Below are 21,281 nucleotides of genomic sequence, written 5' to 3' on the forward strand. Positions count from 1 at the left end.
TTTTGGTTTGGATCTACTAAATAGTTGCACAATTTGCAGTGTCTGAACTTTAGACTTTTGGGACATTGCTTTCTCAATGCTATTGTGATATACAAAGAATAGGATGGTTTCCGAAGTTTCTACATGCGAATCCTTTAGCTGGATATGTAGGATTTGTGTATTTGTTGCAGGCAGGCAGTGTTTCAAGTGACACCTGTTTGTCTGTCTGTCTCTGTCTCTGCTAGTGTGTGAACTGCATTAAGCTTCTTGTGTATTTTCCCCCTTCTAAAAGTTTGGTGAGTTGCTGTATACTGCATGTTAATTAGAAACTGTAGTGGTCTGGGGAGGGGATTGGTAAAGAATAGAACGGAGAAGAACCTGTATCTCAACACAGAAACTGTCTCCATTAGGATGGCCTTGTGCCTAACATATTTAGGAAATCAAAGGTGAAAGACTGAAATGGTAAAGGGGGACAGAAAAATTTGCTACAGCAGAGTCCCTTTGTCGCTGTAGTCCTGTTAGAAATTATTCAAATCAACATAAACTTTTATTCAAATAATATTCTTAGCAAGAGCTCTGTTTACTCCGAATCCAAGATTACGACCTTCTCTTATGAGGAGAGCTTATCTTCCCGTAAAAAGTCCCATTTAGAGAGTGAATCTCAAAAGTTAATTTACTAGCTATTTTAGTGAGTTACATTGCTTTTCTAGCTCTGAATAGCTAAAGCAACAGTGAAAAATCATTGTCAACACTGCTAGGGTACCAGTAGTTCTGATACACCCATTTTTCCTTTTCTCTTACTAGGAACACCTGGAGAAAAGGGTCTGCCAGGAGTACCAGGTTCACCAGGCACACCAGGGTTCCCTGGGCAAAAAGGTGAAAAAGGAGACAAAGGAGCACCAGGTTTTCCTGGAATTGGCTTTCCAGGGTCTCCTGGTGAGAAGGTATTTACGCCCCTAAGGACTTAATTGTCTGTCTCTACCAAGTACCTCATTTGAAAAGATGCCTTTGGCCTTTAAGCTATTTTTTTATATTTTCTATTATGCTTATTTAAATACCTGATGAGAAACTTAGTTTAGATGCATTCTGTTTGATGGGACCATTATCTCCAGGGTTCTTATTTATTCTCTCTCTTCAGAATAGGCTAATTTACAGTGCTAGAAATGTGGGGGAGGGAAATAACTTTTAAAAATACAAATTAAATAAAGTAAAAAGTGCTTCTTACAAACAGAGCAAATAATCACACTGAAATAGTGTTTCTGTACTTTTACAGAGATACTGGGAAGCTGAAAAAACCTATAAAATGCTCAGATATGACTGAAAAGGGAACTGTATTAATACTGTCTGTAAAGTTAATTTAATTTCTAATAGTATTCTAATAGGTTTCTCATTTGTTTCACATTCCTTTTCCTAGCTATGCAATGACAGTAATCATGAATTTAAAAGTAAAAATTGTAAAAATAAACTTACTAATCTGGTAGCAAACCTGCTGAAGAGTTAAAAAAAGATTTTTTTGAAGATGATTAAGTGTAATAAGTAAGTTAAGAGGCTAATTTGGAAAAAACTTTGTAAAAACCGTCATAAAAATGCATAGAAAACTATTCATTTTCATATGTAGGTATTAAGCAATTGCTAGAAAAGTCAATAATTCTGATAGTGGAATTTAATGCCAAATTTAATCCTAAATTACTTTGTTTCTAAATGGAAAAAGAATGAAATTCTTTATAAGTCTGATGGATAAGAGGGGTGACATCTACCATTGCAAACAGAAAAAGCTGTTTCAGAATTAATGTGTGGATTTTATAATGTGTGCTGCTTCTTCTAGGGAGAACCAGGAAGATCGGGTAGTCCAGGTTTATCTGGAGATAAGGGTGAAAAGGGTAGTGCAGGAATTCCTGGAATGCCGGGTGCCCCAGGTCCCAAAGGATCCCCTGGCATGGCAGGATTTCCAGGCAAGTGTTTATGCTTTAATAAAACAGAAATTGCAGCAAAAAATTAGTGTGAAACTTATACCAAATATCCCGCATGTAAACCCATGTCTTCTTCCTTTTTTTAGGGAGCCCTGGCCGTCATGGAGAAAAGGGTGAAAAAGGACTTCCTGGCTTAAGTGGCATTCCAGGTTTAAAAGGAGAACCAGGTAGAAAAGAAATGTAAAACACCAAATGCTACTTAAAGTATTGTTCACCTCCAGACAGTGGCTAAAACAAATGCTGTGGTATTCTACATTCATTTTGCCTCAGATATTTCCTGGTACATTTGTTCATTTCATAAGCTAAAAAAGACAGTGCTCTTTCCCAGGTAAATCTGAGTCAGGGTAGTGTGGGGCTAATACTTCTTTTGCACTGTTTGTGGAAGAGATTTTACCACCTTCCACAAGACTGGTTGTTGCTATAGCCATTAGTTCTGTTGTTTCTGAGTTCATTTAAAAATAGTAAACTTGATCCATGGGCCCAAACCTGAATGACCACATTAGCATGATTACACAGATGTTAAAGAGGAAATAGAATACGGAGGAGAATAAGTCCATTGCTGTTATGAGTATAACAACATTTTTGAACTTGGAGCTTTGTGTTCTTAGTTTACTGGCTGCAGGACACATCATCTCATTGGGCAATGGCTGTGCTATTCACAAGTCTTTGCTGGAGTTCCTGCACTCTAAACTCACTGAGATTCATGATAACTAGCTATGTCAAAATCTGTAATACTTGAGCCCTGTCTCACACTGATTTACTTCAGAAGTAACGTCAGAGAAAAGTCACACTGAAGTCATCACGCAGTATCTGCTTGGTCTCTGTGGCAGCAAAGAATAAGCTAAGCTTTTATTTAGAGGGAAAAAAGGTATAAAAAACCATCTGATTATTCATAGGTGAAATGAAAATGGCGATGATTTTTCAGGTGAACCTGGTGTTCCGGGTCCTGCTGGTTCCATTGGACAGAAGGGTGAACCAGGTTATGATGGGATTCCAGGTGCAGCTGGTGCAAAGGGTGAACAAGGTACTGTGACTGTCACGTTAAGTTTATGGGGTACGAAAATGCACAGAGACTACACAAGATTAATTGGTAGAGGGGTGTGCTGGGTTTGCAGTACTTTGGATGGAACCTTAAAAAATAAAGTTAGTATGATGTCTTGCAAACTATTGACTATCATCCATCATTGTAAAGCTAATCATTTAGATGAGCAACTGTGTTTAATCAGTGTAATCTTGAAATAATTTATGTTACAAAAGCTGGCAATACTTTAAAGAATTGGCGTGTCTTGGAATTAATTTCAGTCTGCAACTTAGCTGTGAAATAATGGAGCAGGCTTGCCTTTTCTTAGGGTAGGGTTTTCAGTCATACAGGATCTAGCACCCATTGTGCTAGACACAATACCAATACATAACAAAGACAGTCTCTGCCCTGAAGAACTCTTGCATAAACCATTTATTTAGATTTTATATTTGCTTAATAGAGTTTTGTTCATTACAGGCTAAATTTAAGTACCGTCCCATCTTCTAATTTTTTGCTGCCTCTATATTACAGGTATTCCAGGTAGAGGACTTCCAGGATTTCCCGGTGCAAAGGGAGATAAAGGTAAAACACTTCTTTAAACAAGCAGCAAACCTCCCTCCCAACATACTATAAATATAATTCTGTAATTCAGACATACTTTCTACTTCATTCTTTTACATGCTATACCTTTTCAGAGCAGGCAAAAACTCTGAGAGGCTCAAATACTAATTTCTGTTACAGTGGCAGCATCTTGGACATGAGTTAGATAAGCCCTAAAATAGGTAATTATTCATAGTGTGGAATTTACTGCAAGCTGTGCTGTGATGAGGTAATATAAATAACTCCCGTATTTGTGTGCTGTGCTTTTGACTCCAAGTATTTCTGTTTTCCTACTAATTTTGCAAGAATCAAAGCCTAGTGAGGCTCTGTGCACCAGACAGCTGAAGACAGTAGTTTTGTGGCCAGGATACTGCAGTAATTTTTTTACCTGAGTCTGTTGTGCAGCCCAAATGCAGTTTTATTCATTGCTAAAATAGTTATTCTCTATAGCTCAGTAGAGCATGTCTAAGCTATGCTCAGGAGCATGGTGCAGAGATGCAAAAAATAGCAGAGACCTGATGAGATCTTACTGAAAATTGTTATTACCTGGACTCAGGACTTATTAGCTTGGGTACAGGCACATAGCTATCACAATTTCAAGACCACTTGTGGTCTTTGCGAAGTGTGTCACTGCACTGTGCTGTGAGAACAGCTTGATTGGCTTGAATCAGTGCTTGTTCAAGGTGTCTGTAATGCACCATGCTCCATTTTATGAAATAAATATGTCCTAGACATGAGACTGGAGTAGGTACAGTACTGGAGAAATATCAAATGGTTGCTGATAAAGGAAATTGTGTACAATTAAAGGATTTTCAATTTTAAATATCCAGAAAACAAAGAAGATTCAGCTAACCTACCTGTGAAATTAACATGACATGGCAGATTTTGAAGAACTTAACATAGCTTAAAATATCAGGCTCACTCATTCATTCTATAAATACAGGAAACTTGTGTGGACGATCAAAAGTGATAAACCAGAATTTCAGAATATCTTTTATTTACCATCTCAGAGTAATTAACAGTCATTAATTGCTAAGAAAGCCCTACTGTTAGCGAACTTATAAGCAAGTTTTCTAATCATAGCTCAGTAAGACATTTAGAATGCTCGATTATGAGAGCACTTTTCTCACCTTACCCATGTCTCTCATTTTGTCAGCACAGCTTATTTAAAAATATCTGGTTTTAGAGTAAAATATTCAACTGACATAATTTGTGTTCCAAATGTATTGTAGTTCCAAAAAAACAAGTCCAAGATTTAAAGACCCTGTTCTGTTTAGGTAAAGAGCCAGGGATAGTGTTCTTTATACATTTTATTTCTCTTATTATTGTACTTATACCAGCTAATCTATATTTTTGCTCAATCATGATCTAAAATTTGACTGAATTGCAAATATTAACTATTTGTACAAGCCTGAAAGTAAGTACTAAGTGTCTAAATTTAGATCTTAGTAAAAAAAAAAAAATCCCTTTTTCTCCACAAGCAAGTCCTTTTGTGCTTAGTCAAGCAAGACATCCATTACTCAGCTATGACAATAATAATTGTAATGGAGTAAGGGTTTGTGGGCTTTATATTCCTTGTGGAAGGACTGATAGAGAGATGCTGAATGTTCATCTATTTTTAGAGTGGATTAAAATAGCCCAGTGATCAGTTTAGCTAAGAAAAGATATGTCGGTCAAACTACTCTTTTCCTCATACTTTATGTCATAACATGGAGAATAATAGTTTTCCTAAAGTTTTGCATTTTTATACAAATGTATAAAGGCAAGGTCAATATTTTCTTAAGGAATAAAGCATACTATGAGTGGATAATAAGGCAGAAGGTTTCCGTGATTGTGATCCCTTCTCTAATCATGTTTTGGGGGTTGTTTCAAATCTTAGGTGCGAAAGGTGATGTGGGTTTTCCAGGATCCCCAGGAAGTCCGGGGATCCCAGGCCTGAAAGGAGAACCAGGATATGCTGGTCCACCAGGCCCTAAGGGCAGCCAAGGTCTTCCTGGACTACCAGGAAGTGCAATTGAGGGCCCTAAAGGAGACAGAGGACCCCAGGGCCAACCTGGCCTTCCAGGTAATTCTTTATCTTTAGTATTAATGTACTGCTGTTAATCAAAGCTCACCTAATTAATTAATAATATAATCAATATTGCACATCCTTGTTTATCCTCTTCTCACAGATCAGAGGAAAGCTCCCCTTCATAGGCAGTTTGGCATTATGTCCTATAACAGCCTGATTTTATGTCCTCAGGCAGTTCGTTTTGTCCAGAAGTCTTTCTGACATTGAGAAGTTTGCCTCCTATTTCCATGTTTCCCTCTGGACTTTATTTACTGTTTCGAGGCAGCCATGGCTGTATGTTCCTATGTCCTAGAGTGTTAGTGTGTTTAAAAATGGCCCAGTGTGGCCTTACCTTGGTAGTGGCCCTGTGTTAGAGGTTAAGGAGGAGAGTAGAGCAGAGCTGCAATATCTCTAGCATGTTCATACCTGAGACCATACCATCTGTTTGTTCTGCACATATAGAAAACTCTCCACTATTTTCCATCAGACTAATGAATGATAGATGTCCAGTCAGATGGGGAGTCATACGGACCTCCCTGCAGCAGATTCTCCTACTTATTTTCTTGAAATGTTGTTACGATAATTACTTTGGTTGTGCCCATCTGTAGGTTGAGCCAGCTCTTCCTCCATCAGGTACTGCTCTGAACAAATTTTGCCGCTAAATACTCTATTCTTCTGGTTTGTAGGTTTACCAGGTCCAACAGGGCCACCAGGACCCCCAGGTCTGAAAGGGGCCAAAGGAGAGCAGGGGAGTAATGGCTGGCCTGGGACTCCTGGGGGTCCGGGAGTCAAAGGTGATCCGGGTTTTCAGGGACTGCCAGTAAGTTACTTTCAGTACACTCCAGATTTGCTGAAAGCTGGTTCTTGTAATTAATGGATATATTAATCATAGATGTTTCTTGTTTAAAATAATGATACTTTATGCTCAAAGTGCCTTTGGACTCACTGCTGACGATGTAAAGTCAGTTTGAAAACATTTCAATTCTATCCTTTTAAAGGTTGCCTACCAATAAGCCCCAGTGATCTAATGAACTTATTAGAAATTTGTAGATAGTGAGTGGTAACATACAACACCCAGAATATAATTTACAGTGTATTAACAGTACAGGATGGCTGCAGCACATCCATAAATCCTGCAAATGCATTATTAGTTAATTTTAAAGGTTGCATATTTCACGATAAATTGCCTTCTGAAAATACCTGAACTGTTTGGTTTTGTTATGAAACCTTTCAAATAAAGTGCACTTTCAGTACTGTCAGTGATGAAATATAGCTGCTGATTTAGAAATACAAACAGGCAATGCTATTAATACATTGTTGTCATATATTATTCATTCTCCCTGATCTGAACCAGTCTCTTTTCTGTATATTAAGGAGAATGAAGTAGAATAGGACAGTTACCCAGAATAGTTGGTCTTCTATAATCTTTCTCTCAGAGTGTCTGCTGCCTTTTTCCACACTGAAAAATACACTCTATATTTTAAATTTTCATTTCCTCTTTCCTATTAAGAAAATAATAATAATAAAATTTATGGAAGAAGGAATAAGAAAGTAGGTAGGTATAACTCAACAATTCCTGTACAAAAGGAAGGAGGACTCAGGAATAAGATACTGATGTGAAAAGCAAGATACTGATAGTGGACTTAAAAGGTCCACATTGTTCTTGATAATGCAAAGATCTGCTGCATCCTTTTCTGCATCCAGGAGTCACTTCACAGATTTGCTTCAGTGTTCTGACACTAGATCTCGGCTATGCCTTTTTATCTTTGAGACCAGACCATACCGTACCGTACCGTACCGTACCATACCGTACCATACCATACCATACCATACCATACCATACCATACCATACCAGCTATGAAGGCAGTAAATTTCAAAATAACATTCCAGTATATTTTCCCTATTTTAAGAATTTGCAGTACTTCTGCAGAGGGAAGAATCTGCTAAATTTCTATACCCCAGGAAATTCTGAAGCTTTCCACAGGTTGATATTCCAGTCCAGGACTGTTTGTTTATCAAGAATGGGAAATGCCAAAGGATTTTGATTCCATGCCTTCAGTCAGAAGAAAATGTTTTACTATGCTTGAGCCACAATGCATGGTATTGGATTGTTAACTCAGTGTGAAATGCTCCAGTGAGAGTTATTTCAATATTAAACTTCCTCTGGTGATACATACTAAGATGGGTTTCTAACGTTTTCATCCTCCCCAATGTGACAGGCTCCTGCCCTGATTACAGCTCAATTGCTCATACAGGTCTCCAGGTAGATGGTAACCTGTATCAGAAAGGAGATTTTGCTACAACATAGGTGACACAGCCTGTCCAAAAATCCTATCTAAAAAAAGTGAATGCAGAGATCAGACTGTGAAATACAAATCCCATGGGTTTTTCTGTGCATTTTAACGTTGAAATGAGAAAAGAAACATTTTCATCATTTCCATGAACTGAAATAGTTTTGTTTTGTTTGGAACAGATCCAAAACAAAATGTTGTTTGCCAAGCTATATCTGATGGGAAAAAAAGAAGTTTAAGAAACTGCATACTGTTGTGGAAAAAGTATTTTGATGGAAAGCTTCCAATAAACTCCTCTTATAAATAATCCCATTTCATAATTATAACCTAAAAAAAGTTATTTAAAAAACCTCTTTTAATGACATTGTCTGACTCATGACTGTCTTCTGAATGAATGTTAGCCCTCCTGTTTTGTGCTACAGAAGTTCACGTTATGACACAAAGAGAGGGCCATTTCTTAAACAATACTGCATACTGTGACTATGTGACTGAAGGAAATCAGGGAACCTTACTTCATTAATACCTCCCTTACCACTCTGAGGGTAGCATTTCTTTTGTTTAACTTTGGAAGTCTCACTGTTGACATCCATTTTTGAGCTAGTCATCTCTTCTCCCTTTATAATCAGTGGAAAGAATTAGATGTTTGTAGGGAGCCATTCTTCTCACCTTAATATAAACATCTAACTTAGATCAAATGAAGAATCACTCCTGTGTGTGTCTATTCTATTGCTCTCCAAATATGATGAGATGAATCCTATCATTGGTATTATTTTTCACTGCGTACACAATTCACATCTCCAACCTCTGATCAGTAAGTTACTTAGCAAAGGGATTTTGTTTCTTTCCTTCACCAGTGTTCCACATTTTATTATATAGGGGACTATCATATTGCTTCTGCCAAGGAGAAACTCTAAACTATGCTTACAAGCTTTTTGCAGATGATCTGCAACAGACAAAAGAAGAAAAGGAAATTGGCAGTCATTTAAATGACTATTTACAGTGTCTTTTGAAATATGGGCATGGTTTTTCTTGAAGTGAGGCTACAATCAACTTGTTGCCATTAATTTCAGGGGAGCAGTTTATAATAGTGAAGGCAGAAGGAGTTCACATTGTGTTTTAAGTATTTAAGTCCTTGAGTATTTTAGCCCTGTTGAAAAGTGAAAATCTTCAGAGGTTTATAAATTGTTGAGCACGTTTAATTTCATTCCACGTGAATGTAGAAGTTTTCAAGTCTGCTGTGGTCTAGAATTACTGCATTTAAATATCTAACTAGCAACCACCTGCTGGGGCTGTGCTGAAATTAGTATTTTCTGAGATTTGTGCTTACTGATGTTTTTCATAACAATATGGTCTATGGTTGAGAACCTTTTTATTAGCTATACTGTTAGTGAGACCTTATTCTGATCTAGTATCTTTGTAAGGCAAAAAATAGTTTAGTAAGAACAAGGTGTCACACTTGTTCCTGTAAGAGAAGCTTCTCATCTAATCATGGTAGAGAATAACCATTCCTTAAACTTAGTGTTTTTTCTCTCATATTAATTTTTTTTTTCATAGGCTTCTAAAAATATACAGCCTCTTTAAGAGTCATATCATAGTATTGTAGGATAACTATACTTCACATTTTCTTTTATACAGGGTAGTCCTGGTTTACCAGGAGATATTGGTCAAAAGGGTGATCTGGGACCTCCAGGAGTTCCAGGCGTTCCAGGTGAGAAGAAAATTTATCATATTCCTAAAAAGTATGCAAAGATGTCTCTTTCATATCCTCAAAGATGCTCAAAGAATGTTGACTCTATTTACAAATTATTGAAACAGGACATTGAAAGCTGCATCAAATAGCATACAAGAACATCAAGATTTTTGTCAAGGTTTTTTTGACTTTTGCCTGTTGTCTTGCTTTGCCAATTTTAAGTGTGCACTTGCTTTAAAAGGTGGATGTAAAATCAATTGTTTAGACATTACCAGTCAAGAATCTTCAAGATTTTCTTGAAAATTGGAGAGGCAAATATTATAGCTATATTTGAGGAAACACGGGCTCAGTATGTCTCCATTGTTGACTATATTGCTGCTACTGTCACCATCATATACGCGAAAACACTGTGTGTATAAAAAATGCAGTTATTAATAGGAAAAAAATTAATTCTTATAATTTACAGAAAGATACTATTAATTAAAGTAAGATAAATTTGTTTTCAGTCATAATTTCTTTGGTGACTTAGTGCTGTTGTTTGTATCTTGTTCTTGCAAACAGTTAAAAAGTACTTGCGTGAATAAAGTCATGGCCCTTACATGATTATGGGGTTGTACATGGTTATTCTGCACATATCCTTCCAAATCAAGAAATTATTGAATTTTCATGTAAATATTTCCTTTGACTTCAGGTCCAAAAGGATCTCCTGGCTTCCCAGGCCTTAAGGGTGAGCGAGGTGACCAAGGTCTTCCTGGATCTAAAGGTATAATATAAAGACTTGCTTTTTTCCCCAGATGTTGTTGTTAAAATGGTTATTTGTGACTCCTCAATGGATATCTCCCTCCCCCTTTTATTCAGTGTAAAAAGGTAGAATATGAAACCAGATATCATGGTATCAGCATCTGAATGGTCAGATTAGATTTAAGTATTGGGTAGAGAGTGAATGTATTTATCTCCTGCTCTGAAAAATCAATACTGAGGTTTTGTCATTATTAGAATCTTTAAATGGTATCCTAAACCATAGAATCACAGAAGGGTTTGGGTTGGAAGAGACCTTCAAAGTTCATTTAGTCCAACCCCCCTGCCATGAGCAGGGACATCTTTCACTAGATCAGGTTGCTCAAAGCTCCATCCAACCTGACTGAACATTTCCCATGATGGGGCATCCTCAACTTCTCTGGGCAACCTGTTCCAGTGTCTCATCACCCTCATGGTAAAAAAAATTCTTCCCTAAGTCCGATCTAAGTCTACCCTCTTTCTGTTTAAAATCTCATGAGAGCAGAGTAGAGGGGGAGAATCATCTCCCTTCACCTGCTGGCCATGCTTTTCATGTAGCCCAGAATACGATCGGCTTTCTGGGCTGCGAGCACACATTGCCAGCTCATATCCAATTTTTCGTCTATCTGTATCCCCAAGTCCTTCTCTGCAGGGCTGCTCTCAATCCATTCATCCCCCAGTCTATATTAATACTGGGGATTGCCCCAACCCAGGTGCAGGACCCTGCACTTGGCCTTGTTGAACTTCATGAGGTTCACATCGGCCCACGCCTCAAACCTGTCAAGGTCGCTCTGGATGGCATCCCTTCCCTCAAGGGTATTGACTACACCACTCAGCTTGGTGTCATCCGCAAACTTGCTGAGGGGACTCTATGCAACCTAAGATCTGGACAGCTATTTCAGTCCTTGGGAGGTCTGTTAGGGTGGAAACGTCAGCACAGGTAGGCTGTAACGCTTCCGTTTGGGTTTCAGCCACAGCCTTGCAGTTGGACACCATTTTCTTTCAGCAGGTCACAGTCTCCTTACAGTACTTAGAAAAAGAATCCACTTAAAAAATGATAATTCTTTTGAAAGATGTTATACTTCTAATTCCCTGGAGACCTCAAGCTTCTGGGTAGGCTTGCACAGCCATCAGTTAGTTGGCGTGACCATCGAGACTGCAGCCTAAGCCTGCTGATAAGCAAAGCAGGCAGCAGCCTGATAACTGGCAGAGCGTACAGCTCTTCTGAGCAAACTGCTGCGCAAACTGCCAATGCCACCCCCAGCAGATGCAGCTCACTGTTTGCGCACCCTGGTCGCAGTGCTTCTGGTCAGAGCTACATCTGTGGGCCTGCTGTCTGTGGGTCCTGTCCGCTGGGAGATGGGAATGTAAGAGGTAGCAATATGGTTTTCAGCAGCAGCATGTGCAGCTACTTAGGGGTTACCAGAGGCTTGACAGTGGCAGAGGCCCAGCCCAGGCTGTTTCCCCAGTTGTGCCTTGAACCCCGTTGTCTTCTACCCTCAGTCAGCTTTGGGTTTGGCTTCTTAACAGGTATGACCCTACTTAATGAACATACAAAGTCTTAGACACATTGATATCTTCTAGCTATAGGCTCTGTCTATTCTCTGACTACATAAATGGCAATACAAGGTAACATTGTTTTCTCACTTTTTTATTGTGCAATACTAAATACGTGCTGATTTCCTGTTAACTTTGGCAGGTTTACAAGGCCCACCAGGCCCGCCAGGTGCTTTTCAGCTTGTTAAAGGGGATCCTGGCTTACCTGGCCCTGTAGGACCAGTTGGTCTCAAAGGATTCCCGGGACTTCCAGGTCCCAAAGGACAGCAAGGTGAGAGTTTCTAACTTGCCAGTAGAAATACATTTTAAGTAATGTAAAATGGTAGGCTAGACGCTAGAAGATTTTTGGTATAATATTATCCAGCTTTTTATAAGCCACTTAAATTGTGTCAGCGATGAGGAAGAGAGTCCTTTTTGAAGTTCATCCAAAGGAGTCTCAGAAACAGATGCCTTCCTAATGATTTTTTTTATAGGCTCTCACTCTACAGTCATCACATCAGTATCTGAGATCAGCAGTAAGCAGAATGACTTGCAACATACTGCTCATCCAGATAATACAGAATGTATTTGTTAAGGTATCTTCTGTCTTTAGTGTTGAATCCAAACTTAATTACTGCGTGTCTCTGGGAGAAGACAAGGATGAGGAAAAACACTTTAATCTTGGAGCGGACTTGTTCCATAGTCCTAGATTTCGTCTCTTAGTCCAGACATTGCAATTTTTATAAAGAAAAGGTGAACTGCAAAAATTAAACACATTAGGGAATAAGAGAATGGAGCAAAGGGTAAGACAAATGAAATGCTGGTGTAAGGACACATGTCCTTCAGAATGACAGGACATGGAGAGTGGGGACTTGTGTTCTTAAGCTATTAAGATTCTAAGAGAAAGCTTTGTTCCTGATTGTTTTATAAGAAGATGGTGGGGAATTATGCTGGAATATAATTAATATCTTCTTTCTGTTTAATATAAGATATTATTTCTATTTAATATAAGATATAGATATGGAAGTTTGCTCTTGAAGATGGGGTTACAACTCTGCAACTGCTGTTCATTAGGAAATAGCTATGAAATAATCCCAGTGATTGAACACAGCATGGGTTTGCTTGTATGGGATCTGTCGCTGTTCTCTGGTAGTCAGTTCAATACATGAACAAAATATTGCTTTTTGAGTGATCAGGAAAAGGATAGCTGTGACCATCTAAAGCTTCTGATGTGTCACAGAAATGTTGGTATGGTGCTGATGGTGTTAACTTCTTTTTCCCAAAGTCAGAGTTACTGATTTTATGTAGGACTCAAAGCATCCCTAGAAATCGATAAAGGGAAGACATAATATATGTCTTTGGGAAGAAGCTAAGAGAATACTGATTTTCCCACTGTTCATGACCCTACTTTTTTATGGTCTAATTTTGATTCAGTCATATGATAAGCAGAGAGGGAAGAGATTGCTGCCCTTCCTTTTCACATTCCAGGCGAATACTGGCTATTTTAGAAGCACACCCTCTGCTTACTTCTTGTTCTTCTCTACTATGATCACTTCGCCTGCAGTAACCCACATATGTGCTCTAGATATTGAAATATACGCACTGAATCTGCCTGAGTTTATGCGGAGGTGTGCCTGTGCCATACTGTATTAAAAGCCAAAAAGTCAGAACTAACATGAAGTAATATTCAGTAATAACTTTTCCTTGTTTTTCAACAGGGGTGACAGGACCTTCAGGTGTACCTGGACCACCTGGTAGTCCAGGATTTGATGGTAAACCTGGGCAAAAAGGCGAAGTTGGTCCTTATGGTCCCCCAGGTAAGCCCATGAGTTCTTCAAAGACTTGATTCCTTCATAGAAAAATAACATAGGAGATTAGGTGTGAATGTATCTAATTTCACTTCTTTAGTTATGTAGGCAGAGTACTGCTGTCTGTAGAGATAAAAGGAGACTCTCTGTATTGTAGGGCCCAGAGGATTCCCTGGTCCACCTGGCCCTGAAGGTTTGCCTGGGGCTATGGGCCCACCAGGTGCACCATCTGTTGCTCATGGCTTCCTTGTTACCAGACACAGTCAAACCATTGAAGAACCATCGTGTCCATTTGGAACAAGGCTGATTTACCATGGCTACTCCTTGCTTTATGTGCAAGGCAATGAAAGAGCACATGGCCAAGATCTGGGTAAGTAGAGACCAAATTAGAATTCAATTAGAGTTCATTACAAACCAAATGTTTCTTTCATTTGTAGAACCGTATTGAACAAACCTGTGTAATAATTCTTGGCTAGCTGGTGCTTTATTATGCCTTCTAGGTTGGTATAAATAATGGTTTGGTGTATAATGGAAACAGTGTCAGTTTATTTAAGAAAGTCTTTATCAAAGCCTTTGACATGGTCATCCATAATATTTTTGTAGTCAAATTAGTGAGATATGGCCTGGCTAAGTACATGATAATGTGACTGGAAAGTTGGTGGGTCCATCAGGCTCAGAGGGATGTGATCAGATGTACAAAGTCTGAGTGGTGGTTGTTGATTAGTGATGTCCCTCAGGAATTAGTACTGGGCCAGTACTGTTTAATGAATTGATTAATGACTTGGGTGATGGGATAGAGTGCACTCTCAGCAACTTTGTGGGTAATGCCAGATTGGAAGGAATGGTTGATTCCCTAGTGGACACCGCTGCCATTCAGAGGGACCTGGCCAAGCTGGAGAAAAGGGCTGAGAAGAACCTCAGGAAGTTCAGTAAAGGCAAATGCAAAGGGGTGCACCTAGAATGAAATAACCTTGTGCAACAGAACAGACTGGGGACTGACTGCTATTTCCAATAGCAGCAGTACAGACTGCTAGAAAGCTGCTTTGCAGAAAAGGATCTTAGAGTCCTGGTGAGCAACACTGAACATGAGTTAGCAGTGTGCCCTTGCAACAACTACCCCATTCCCCACTGCCCAACCTACTGGGCTCTATTGGCAAAAGTGCAACCAGCAGATGGAGGGAAGTGATTCTTCCCCTCCGTTTGGCAGTTGTGAGACCACATCTAGTATATTGGGCCCAGACTTGGGCCTCCCAGAACAAGGGGGACCTTGATATACCACAGTGAATACAACAACTAGCTACTAAGATGGCTAGTGGGGTCTGGACAGTCTGATGGAACCGGGTCTGCTCAGCCTTCACAGAAATTCAGGGGGAGGCCTTTATTGCTGTCTACAGCTGTCTACAGGGAGGGTAGAGAAGGTGGCGCCAAACTCTTCTCAGAGGGGCTCGGCGACAGAAGAAGCAATGGACACAAGTATGACATATATTCCAGTGAAATATAAAGAAAAGCTTTTTTACCATGCTGATGCTCAAACACTGGAACGGTACCCTAGAGAGGTTGTTGAATCTCTGTCTTTGGAGATACTCAAAACTCAACTGGCTATGGACTCAAGCAACCTGATCTAACTGGCAGGGGATTAGGATAGATGACCTCTAGAGGTCTATTCCAACCTAAGTTACTCCATAATTCTACAGGCAAGACTGGGCTACTCCTTGCCTTGCCCTGTTCCTTCCCTATGGAGCTAAGAGAAGTCACTTCCTCTGAGAGAACTGGGCCCTCCAGAGCAAGTGTCATCTACTTTTTAGCTGCTCCTGGAAATACTTGTTTGGCAGTTGGAAATGGTTTAACAAAAATGGGTTAACAAGTAACTTAACATTTCAGGCACGGCAGGAAGCTGTCTTCGTAAATTTAGTACCATGCCTTTCTTATTCTGCAATATCAACAATGTATGTAACTTCGCATCAAGGAATGACTATTCCTACTGGCTGTCCACTCCTGAACCCATGCCAATGAATATGGCTCCTATCACTGGTGATAATATCAGACCATTCATCAGCAGGTACGGTTTCAGTTCTGTTGTGTTTATAAAATGAAGAAGCCTGTGAAAAGCGCATATTGTACTTTATTTTTTTGCAAAAGGCTTTTAATCTGTATATTTTTATTTCCTGCCTTTAAATTTAAAGTCTGAGTTCCTTTGATGAAATGTTTCAAAGTATGCATGTTTTCAGTTTAGACTTTGATCAAAAATAAATCAATTTTTGGGGAAACCCAAACAAATAGAGTAGTCTATTTTGAGTCTAATTGAAATGAAAAGATTTACTTTGAAATTATGTTTTGCAAAAGCTATGATGTACTTTGAAGGAGAAAAAGTTTTGAATTTATTCACAATTTGTGTCCAAAACAATTATTCTTTTTTTGACTAGCCATAGCTAGAAGCTTTTTAGGGCTCAGTTTCCTTTTGTTTGAAAATAGTAGCATTATTTATTGTACAGTAGACTGCCAGGCTTCTTCCATTGTTTTGGACATACTGCTTGAATACAGCCCTTATTGTCTGAATTAAAGGAAACAGTTGCGAAATCAATCATCTATTTTTTAATAATTCCAGATTCTCAGCTAGCATAAAATGTGGCACTTATATCAGACATAACTGTTCTGCATCAATCCAACATGTTGAACTTTTGGTCCATTTTAAATTTTAAGGCCACTAGCAGAAACTATTCTGGCATAATATGCCCAGTACTGAAGGCAGAGGTGTGAGCAAGAGCGTGAACTGTACCACTGTCGTTAGATCTGAGAAGGGTATCTCGAACTTATAACTTAAAAGATAATCATTAGATATAGGCATTACTATGATTCCTATCATTGCTTCTAATCTGTATCAGCTCTTGCTGATCCCTCTTCCTGCCATATAAAGTGAATGGGAGTGGAGATTGCTGTTACTGTTTTCTCGGGTCTGTATATACCATCCAAGATAAAGGACAATTCAAATCATCAGTGGGTTGTAGTCTTGACATCTGGGTATGTTCAAAAAACTCTTTGGCTCTACTGTAAAACTTTTGATATTTATTTTGCATAATAGAATCCATCTTGTGTCTGCAGTTGTACTCTGTACTCTATTTTTGGTTTAATGCCATAGAAATTGGTATGCCTTGAAAATGAGCGGGCAGATTGAGGGCAAGATTCTCAATAGAGACTATAGTTTTTGTTGGTCTTACTTTTTTGGTTGTTCATTGGATGTGAATGAAAGGGGGTTGACTTTCAGAAAAATTCTAATTACAACCTCTGAAATTTATGTGCCTTTTATGCAATCCCTGATCAAGCGCCCAAAATAACCTTTAACAATCACTTTTGAAACTCTTGCTCAAGGAGGTACCCAACAACATTTTGCCTTATCTTATGCATATAAAGTAGCTTTTGCACCATAAAAATGCAGGGGGGGGTGTGTGTGTGTATATATATGTATATGTGTGCATGTGTGTGTATATGTGTTTTTCTCCTTTTAGCCATAGCAGAGAGTGAGATAATTGTAATACACATTTTTCAAACCAGCAAGGAATCTGAGAAGACTGTTCTTTCAATTTATTTTATTAGTTGAAGCTTTTAAACCAACAGTTTTCCCTGTCCAAAAGTTGAAAAGGTGTAGAAGTGTCACTTGCTGCCTTGGGTCATGGGACTTCTTTTCATGTAAGGTCTTCCACTGAAATACCAGAAATCTCTTGAAGCAAAGCAGAGCTCCAAGAACAGAGGCAGCTTTACGTTCTTCTTTTAACTTACTTTTTCATTGATGTGTTTCTTAAAATAACTGTCTTGCTTCTGCACTAAAGATGAAGGCAGTAGGTATGAAAGCAGTCTTCACAAGTCAGAAATAGAAGGCTTTCATTCTCAATTCCTTTGCTTCTGTGCATTTTCCAGAATTCAACTTAATCCATTTTGCATTTGATTCTTTTCACCGCTCTGATAATAGGAATCAGACAGTTTAGTTCTAAGTATCTGTTTTGAATCATTTTCATCATTGCTAACTGCAGTGGTCAATTTAGGAGTTGTACAAGAAAAAATTGATTATATCTACCAAATTCCTTATTACCAGCTCCCATATTAAAATTTCCAGCCCAACTCACATTTTTTGTGATTCTGCTGTGAAGGAACGATTGGTCATTGGATTATTCAGTAACGAGACAGTTCTGAGACACAATGAATTTATCTAAAGTAAAAGAACTGGTGCAGCATAGCTTTCTGTAGAGTTGCTTTCAAGTTCATTGTTAAGTTACTTTGCTAGAAATCTCTTACTGGAGATAAAGACCACAACTGTACATAAAAGCCACTTTCAAGGAAAATGCATGGGGAAGAGTCTGCATTAGATTAGATTATTAGTGATTACCTTTGTAAGACATTTTCCAGAGAGATGGCTTTCTCTCTGGAAGTCACTCAGGGCTATGTTTAGGATGATGAGTTGCTGTTTCTTGTCTCTGATCACAGTAGACCACTTCTAAGTGATGCTTGCTGAGTTACAATGTTTGCCTATTTGCCTTTCATGTTCATGACATTGAGCTCTTTTAGAAACTACAGTACAAATGGGACTAGAAAAAGACAAATACATTTAAATATTCAGATAAAAGGTCACTTGTTCTTTGCTCAGGAAGGCTAGTAGGAATAAGACTTAATAGTTAAGCTGTCCCTAAGTAAATGAGGAGGAAAAAAAAACCAACCAGTTTTTCTAAACGAAACATTTTGATTTTCCTTTGGTTTTGAAGGTCACAACATTTTCTAATTCAAGATTCCTTAAAGAAGGTAACTTCTGAAAAACAAAAAAGTATTAATCCTCAAGTGCACATAGCTCATTCATGTCTTGGTCTTTCTAGATGCTCTGTGTGTGAAGCTCCTGCTATGGTAATAGCTGTTCACAGTCAAACAATTCAAATACCACCGTGTCCTGAAGGCTGGAGTTCACTTTGGATTGGTTACTCCTTTGTCATGGTAAGTGCACTGGGGCATACTCTGAGCTGAGAAAAGCATTTGTTTCAAGCATTTGATCTACACTCCTGCTCTGGGAAAGTTAATACCTTACTATGTCACTTCAGGTCTTAGGAGGGCATTAGACCTCTGCCCTTTCTGGTGACTTTAAAAAGGTTCTGGCTAATTACTAAATGAGGATAATGCAATAGCAAGTAGTTGTTTGCTTTTGGGGAAATGCACACAGCTTGCTCTCTTGTTTGCAGCTCCAGCACAGGATCCAAGCGCTGAATAAATGTGGAAATAAGCATAATTTTCCATTGCCCTTCTACATCTATGTTGCAGGAGCTTCCTAGAGTGGTAGCATATCAGTGCCTGTCCTCTTCCCTTTTTTTGATGAATAAGCCTTCAGTTTTCAAATGGTATTTTTGACCTTTTATCCAGTTTCTTCAGCTGTATCTATACTAGTAAAATAAATAGGGCCAAGGAGTGGCCTGGAAGGCCTCTCTGTAGTCCTCCATAGTGGTTGGTTGTTAGCATGCTTCCTATATCAACAGCCACTCTCCCAGGCAAAGTCTGGGCATGGTCTGAGAAACAGTATGGATCCAGAGCTGTTAGAACTCAGCAGTAGGAGGGAGGCCACTGTAATGTGGGACAGGAATTGGGTTAAGCTATTCAGATATAAACCATACCAGTTTGTGTGCCTTCTAAGCCAGACTGCTGGCCCTGGCAGGTTGCTAGCATAGAGGTAGCCTGGGTCCTACTGTCAGTCCTGAAGGATTTCTGTGCATACAGCTGCCCTGAAGTTGATGTTGCTGGTGTGTTGTGCTACCGTTAAGCGAGAGAACCCAGTGCCACCTCTGGAGCCCTTCAGCTCCACCTTCTTGGTCCTCCTTGAGCAGCAGACAGACACAACAGAGGACAAGGAGAGGCACGTGAAGAAATATTTGTGCAAGAGAGTTAACAGGTGTTGTAGCAGAAGAGGTAAAGAGTTCCTCTCTGACTGACACTTTTGCATTTTTCTAGCACACCAGTGCTGGTGCGGAGGGCTCTGGCCAGGCCCTGGCGTCTCCTGGTTCCTGCCTAGAGGAGTTCCGCAGCGCTCCCTTCATTGAATGCCATGGCCGGGGCACCTGCAATTATTATGCAAATGCTTACAGCTTCTGGCTTGCCACTATAGAGAGGAATGAGATGTTCAAGTAAGTTCATGATTTATTTATCAGTATTTGAGACTCAGTCAAGCCTTGTCGCTGAGTAAGAGAAGTATTGTTTGAATATAATACATGGTTCATGAAGTGGCTGTGCCCCAGCCTGATTAGTATATGCAGTTAATGATTTTCGTAACAAAAAGAAAAAAATTATAATAGCTTTTGGGGGAATTAATGAATGTATCTTCCGTTAGTGTTTACAATGTGTCATTTGTACCTGGTATTTTGCTTTTCAGAATAATCTAACAATGTTTGCATTTCCACTATGTTTGATTGTATTCACTGAGTCGTAACTGGGATAGGCTGACGTACTGATTGAAATTAAGTTAGAATATAACATTCCCTCTAGTGGATGTTAACACATAATAGAACCACTTGAAATTAGTGCAGCTGTTGAACTAAGTGAGCTGAACAATTATTTACCGTTCCCTAATGTTGGAGGAAGTATGTCTGAATAAAATGCAGCTGAAGGCAGAGGCCTTAGGCATTTCTTCAGTGCCACTGAGGTTCTAATTTCAGGAATTAAGTGGTAGTAGGCTTTGTTCTGGTCTCCTGCATGTGAGTATTTTTCAATACAGTCTAATTTGTTCCATATGAAATTTTATTAATATGTTAGCATATAGACCAGTTCCCAGGTCTGCATAGCTTACCTGATTATCAGACATTCCTCTGGAGTGCAGGCAAGCATCCTCTTCCACCGCAGCCCAGGCTGCCACTCCGGGTATCCTTCATTTGGTACCCTTCATCTCTTCATGTCTTCTAGATCTGTGAATGCTCCTTAGCCTGTCTCAGTCAAAATGAAGCAGGTTGTTTAGCCAGTTTGGCTGTTTGTCTATGAGATAGTTGTCAACTGAGTAGCTAGAAAAATTGAGCACCGGGACTGATTATCACTGGCGCTGTGATAATCTCATCAACCATAAAAGCTACTACTGAAAGAGCCCATTTGCCAACACTGCAGTAAGCACTGGCTCCCTAGGAAAGAGGAAAGCTGGTCAGAGGAAAATTTAGAGGAGTCAGCACTACAGTTGTTTGTATTCATTGAGTCCTACCCAGAGACCTGCCAGCTTCATACCCTTTTCTGGCTACAAACTGTATCTCGAATTAATAAAATAATCCCAGATCAGGGGACTTGTCCTACTATCATAATTCACAAATACTCTTCAGCTTCCTATAAACTCATAATCCTTTTTAAAGAAAAGCGTTAAATGTAAGCACACTTTTGTCTGAAAATGCTTTATTTCCAGTTGCTAGGAGTAACTGCTTATCATAGGTTAGAGACTAAAGATTTTGGTTTGTCTTTCTATACGACATCACATAATTTCCTTTGCTGGCTTTTCGTTTTTCTGTAAAGTCACAAGAGTTAGCAGAAACTCCTGAACAGTCAAATGTTTGCAGTTTCT

General features: G+C 39.1%; 1 protein-coding gene across 1 annotated transcript in view; it reads left to right on the forward strand.

Annotated features, from left to right (window-relative positions):
• The window catches only part of COL4A1 (collagen, type IV, alpha 1), a 45,721-nt gene that overhangs the window by 23,347 nt on the left and 1,093 nt on the right, over positions 1–21,281 (forward strand). Inside the window, exons 25-39 of the mRNA XM_009587872.1 lie at positions 784–923; positions 1,805–1,935; positions 2,040–2,116; positions 2,875–2,973; positions 3,502–3,552; positions 5,450–5,635; positions 6,307–6,440; positions 9,548–9,620; positions 10,294–10,365; positions 12,079–12,207; positions 13,634–13,732; positions 13,881–14,093; positions 15,605–15,782; positions 18,583–18,697; positions 19,700–19,872. Of these exons, the coding sequence (XP_009586167.1) occupies positions 784–923; positions 1,805–1,935; positions 2,040–2,116; positions 2,875–2,973; positions 3,502–3,552; positions 5,450–5,635; positions 6,307–6,440; positions 9,548–9,620; positions 10,294–10,365; positions 12,079–12,207; positions 13,634–13,732; positions 13,881–14,093; positions 15,605–15,782; positions 18,583–18,697; positions 19,700–19,872 (1,870 nt within the window). The remainder of the gene's footprint in view (positions 1–783; positions 924–1,804; positions 1,936–2,039; positions 2,117–2,874; positions 2,974–3,501; positions 3,553–5,449; positions 5,636–6,306; positions 6,441–9,547; positions 9,621–10,293; positions 10,366–12,078; positions 12,208–13,633; positions 13,733–13,880; positions 14,094–15,604; positions 15,783–18,582; positions 18,698–19,699; positions 19,873–21,281) is intronic.

The sequence above is a fragment of the Fulmarus glacialis genome, unplaced genomic scaffold (assembly GCF_000690835.1).
Source record: "Fulmarus glacialis isolate BGI_N327 unplaced genomic scaffold, ASM69083v1 scaffold13101, whole genome shotgun sequence".
In the NCBI taxonomy this organism is placed as follows: Eukaryota; Metazoa; Chordata; class Aves; order Procellariiformes; family Procellariidae; genus Fulmarus; species Fulmarus glacialis.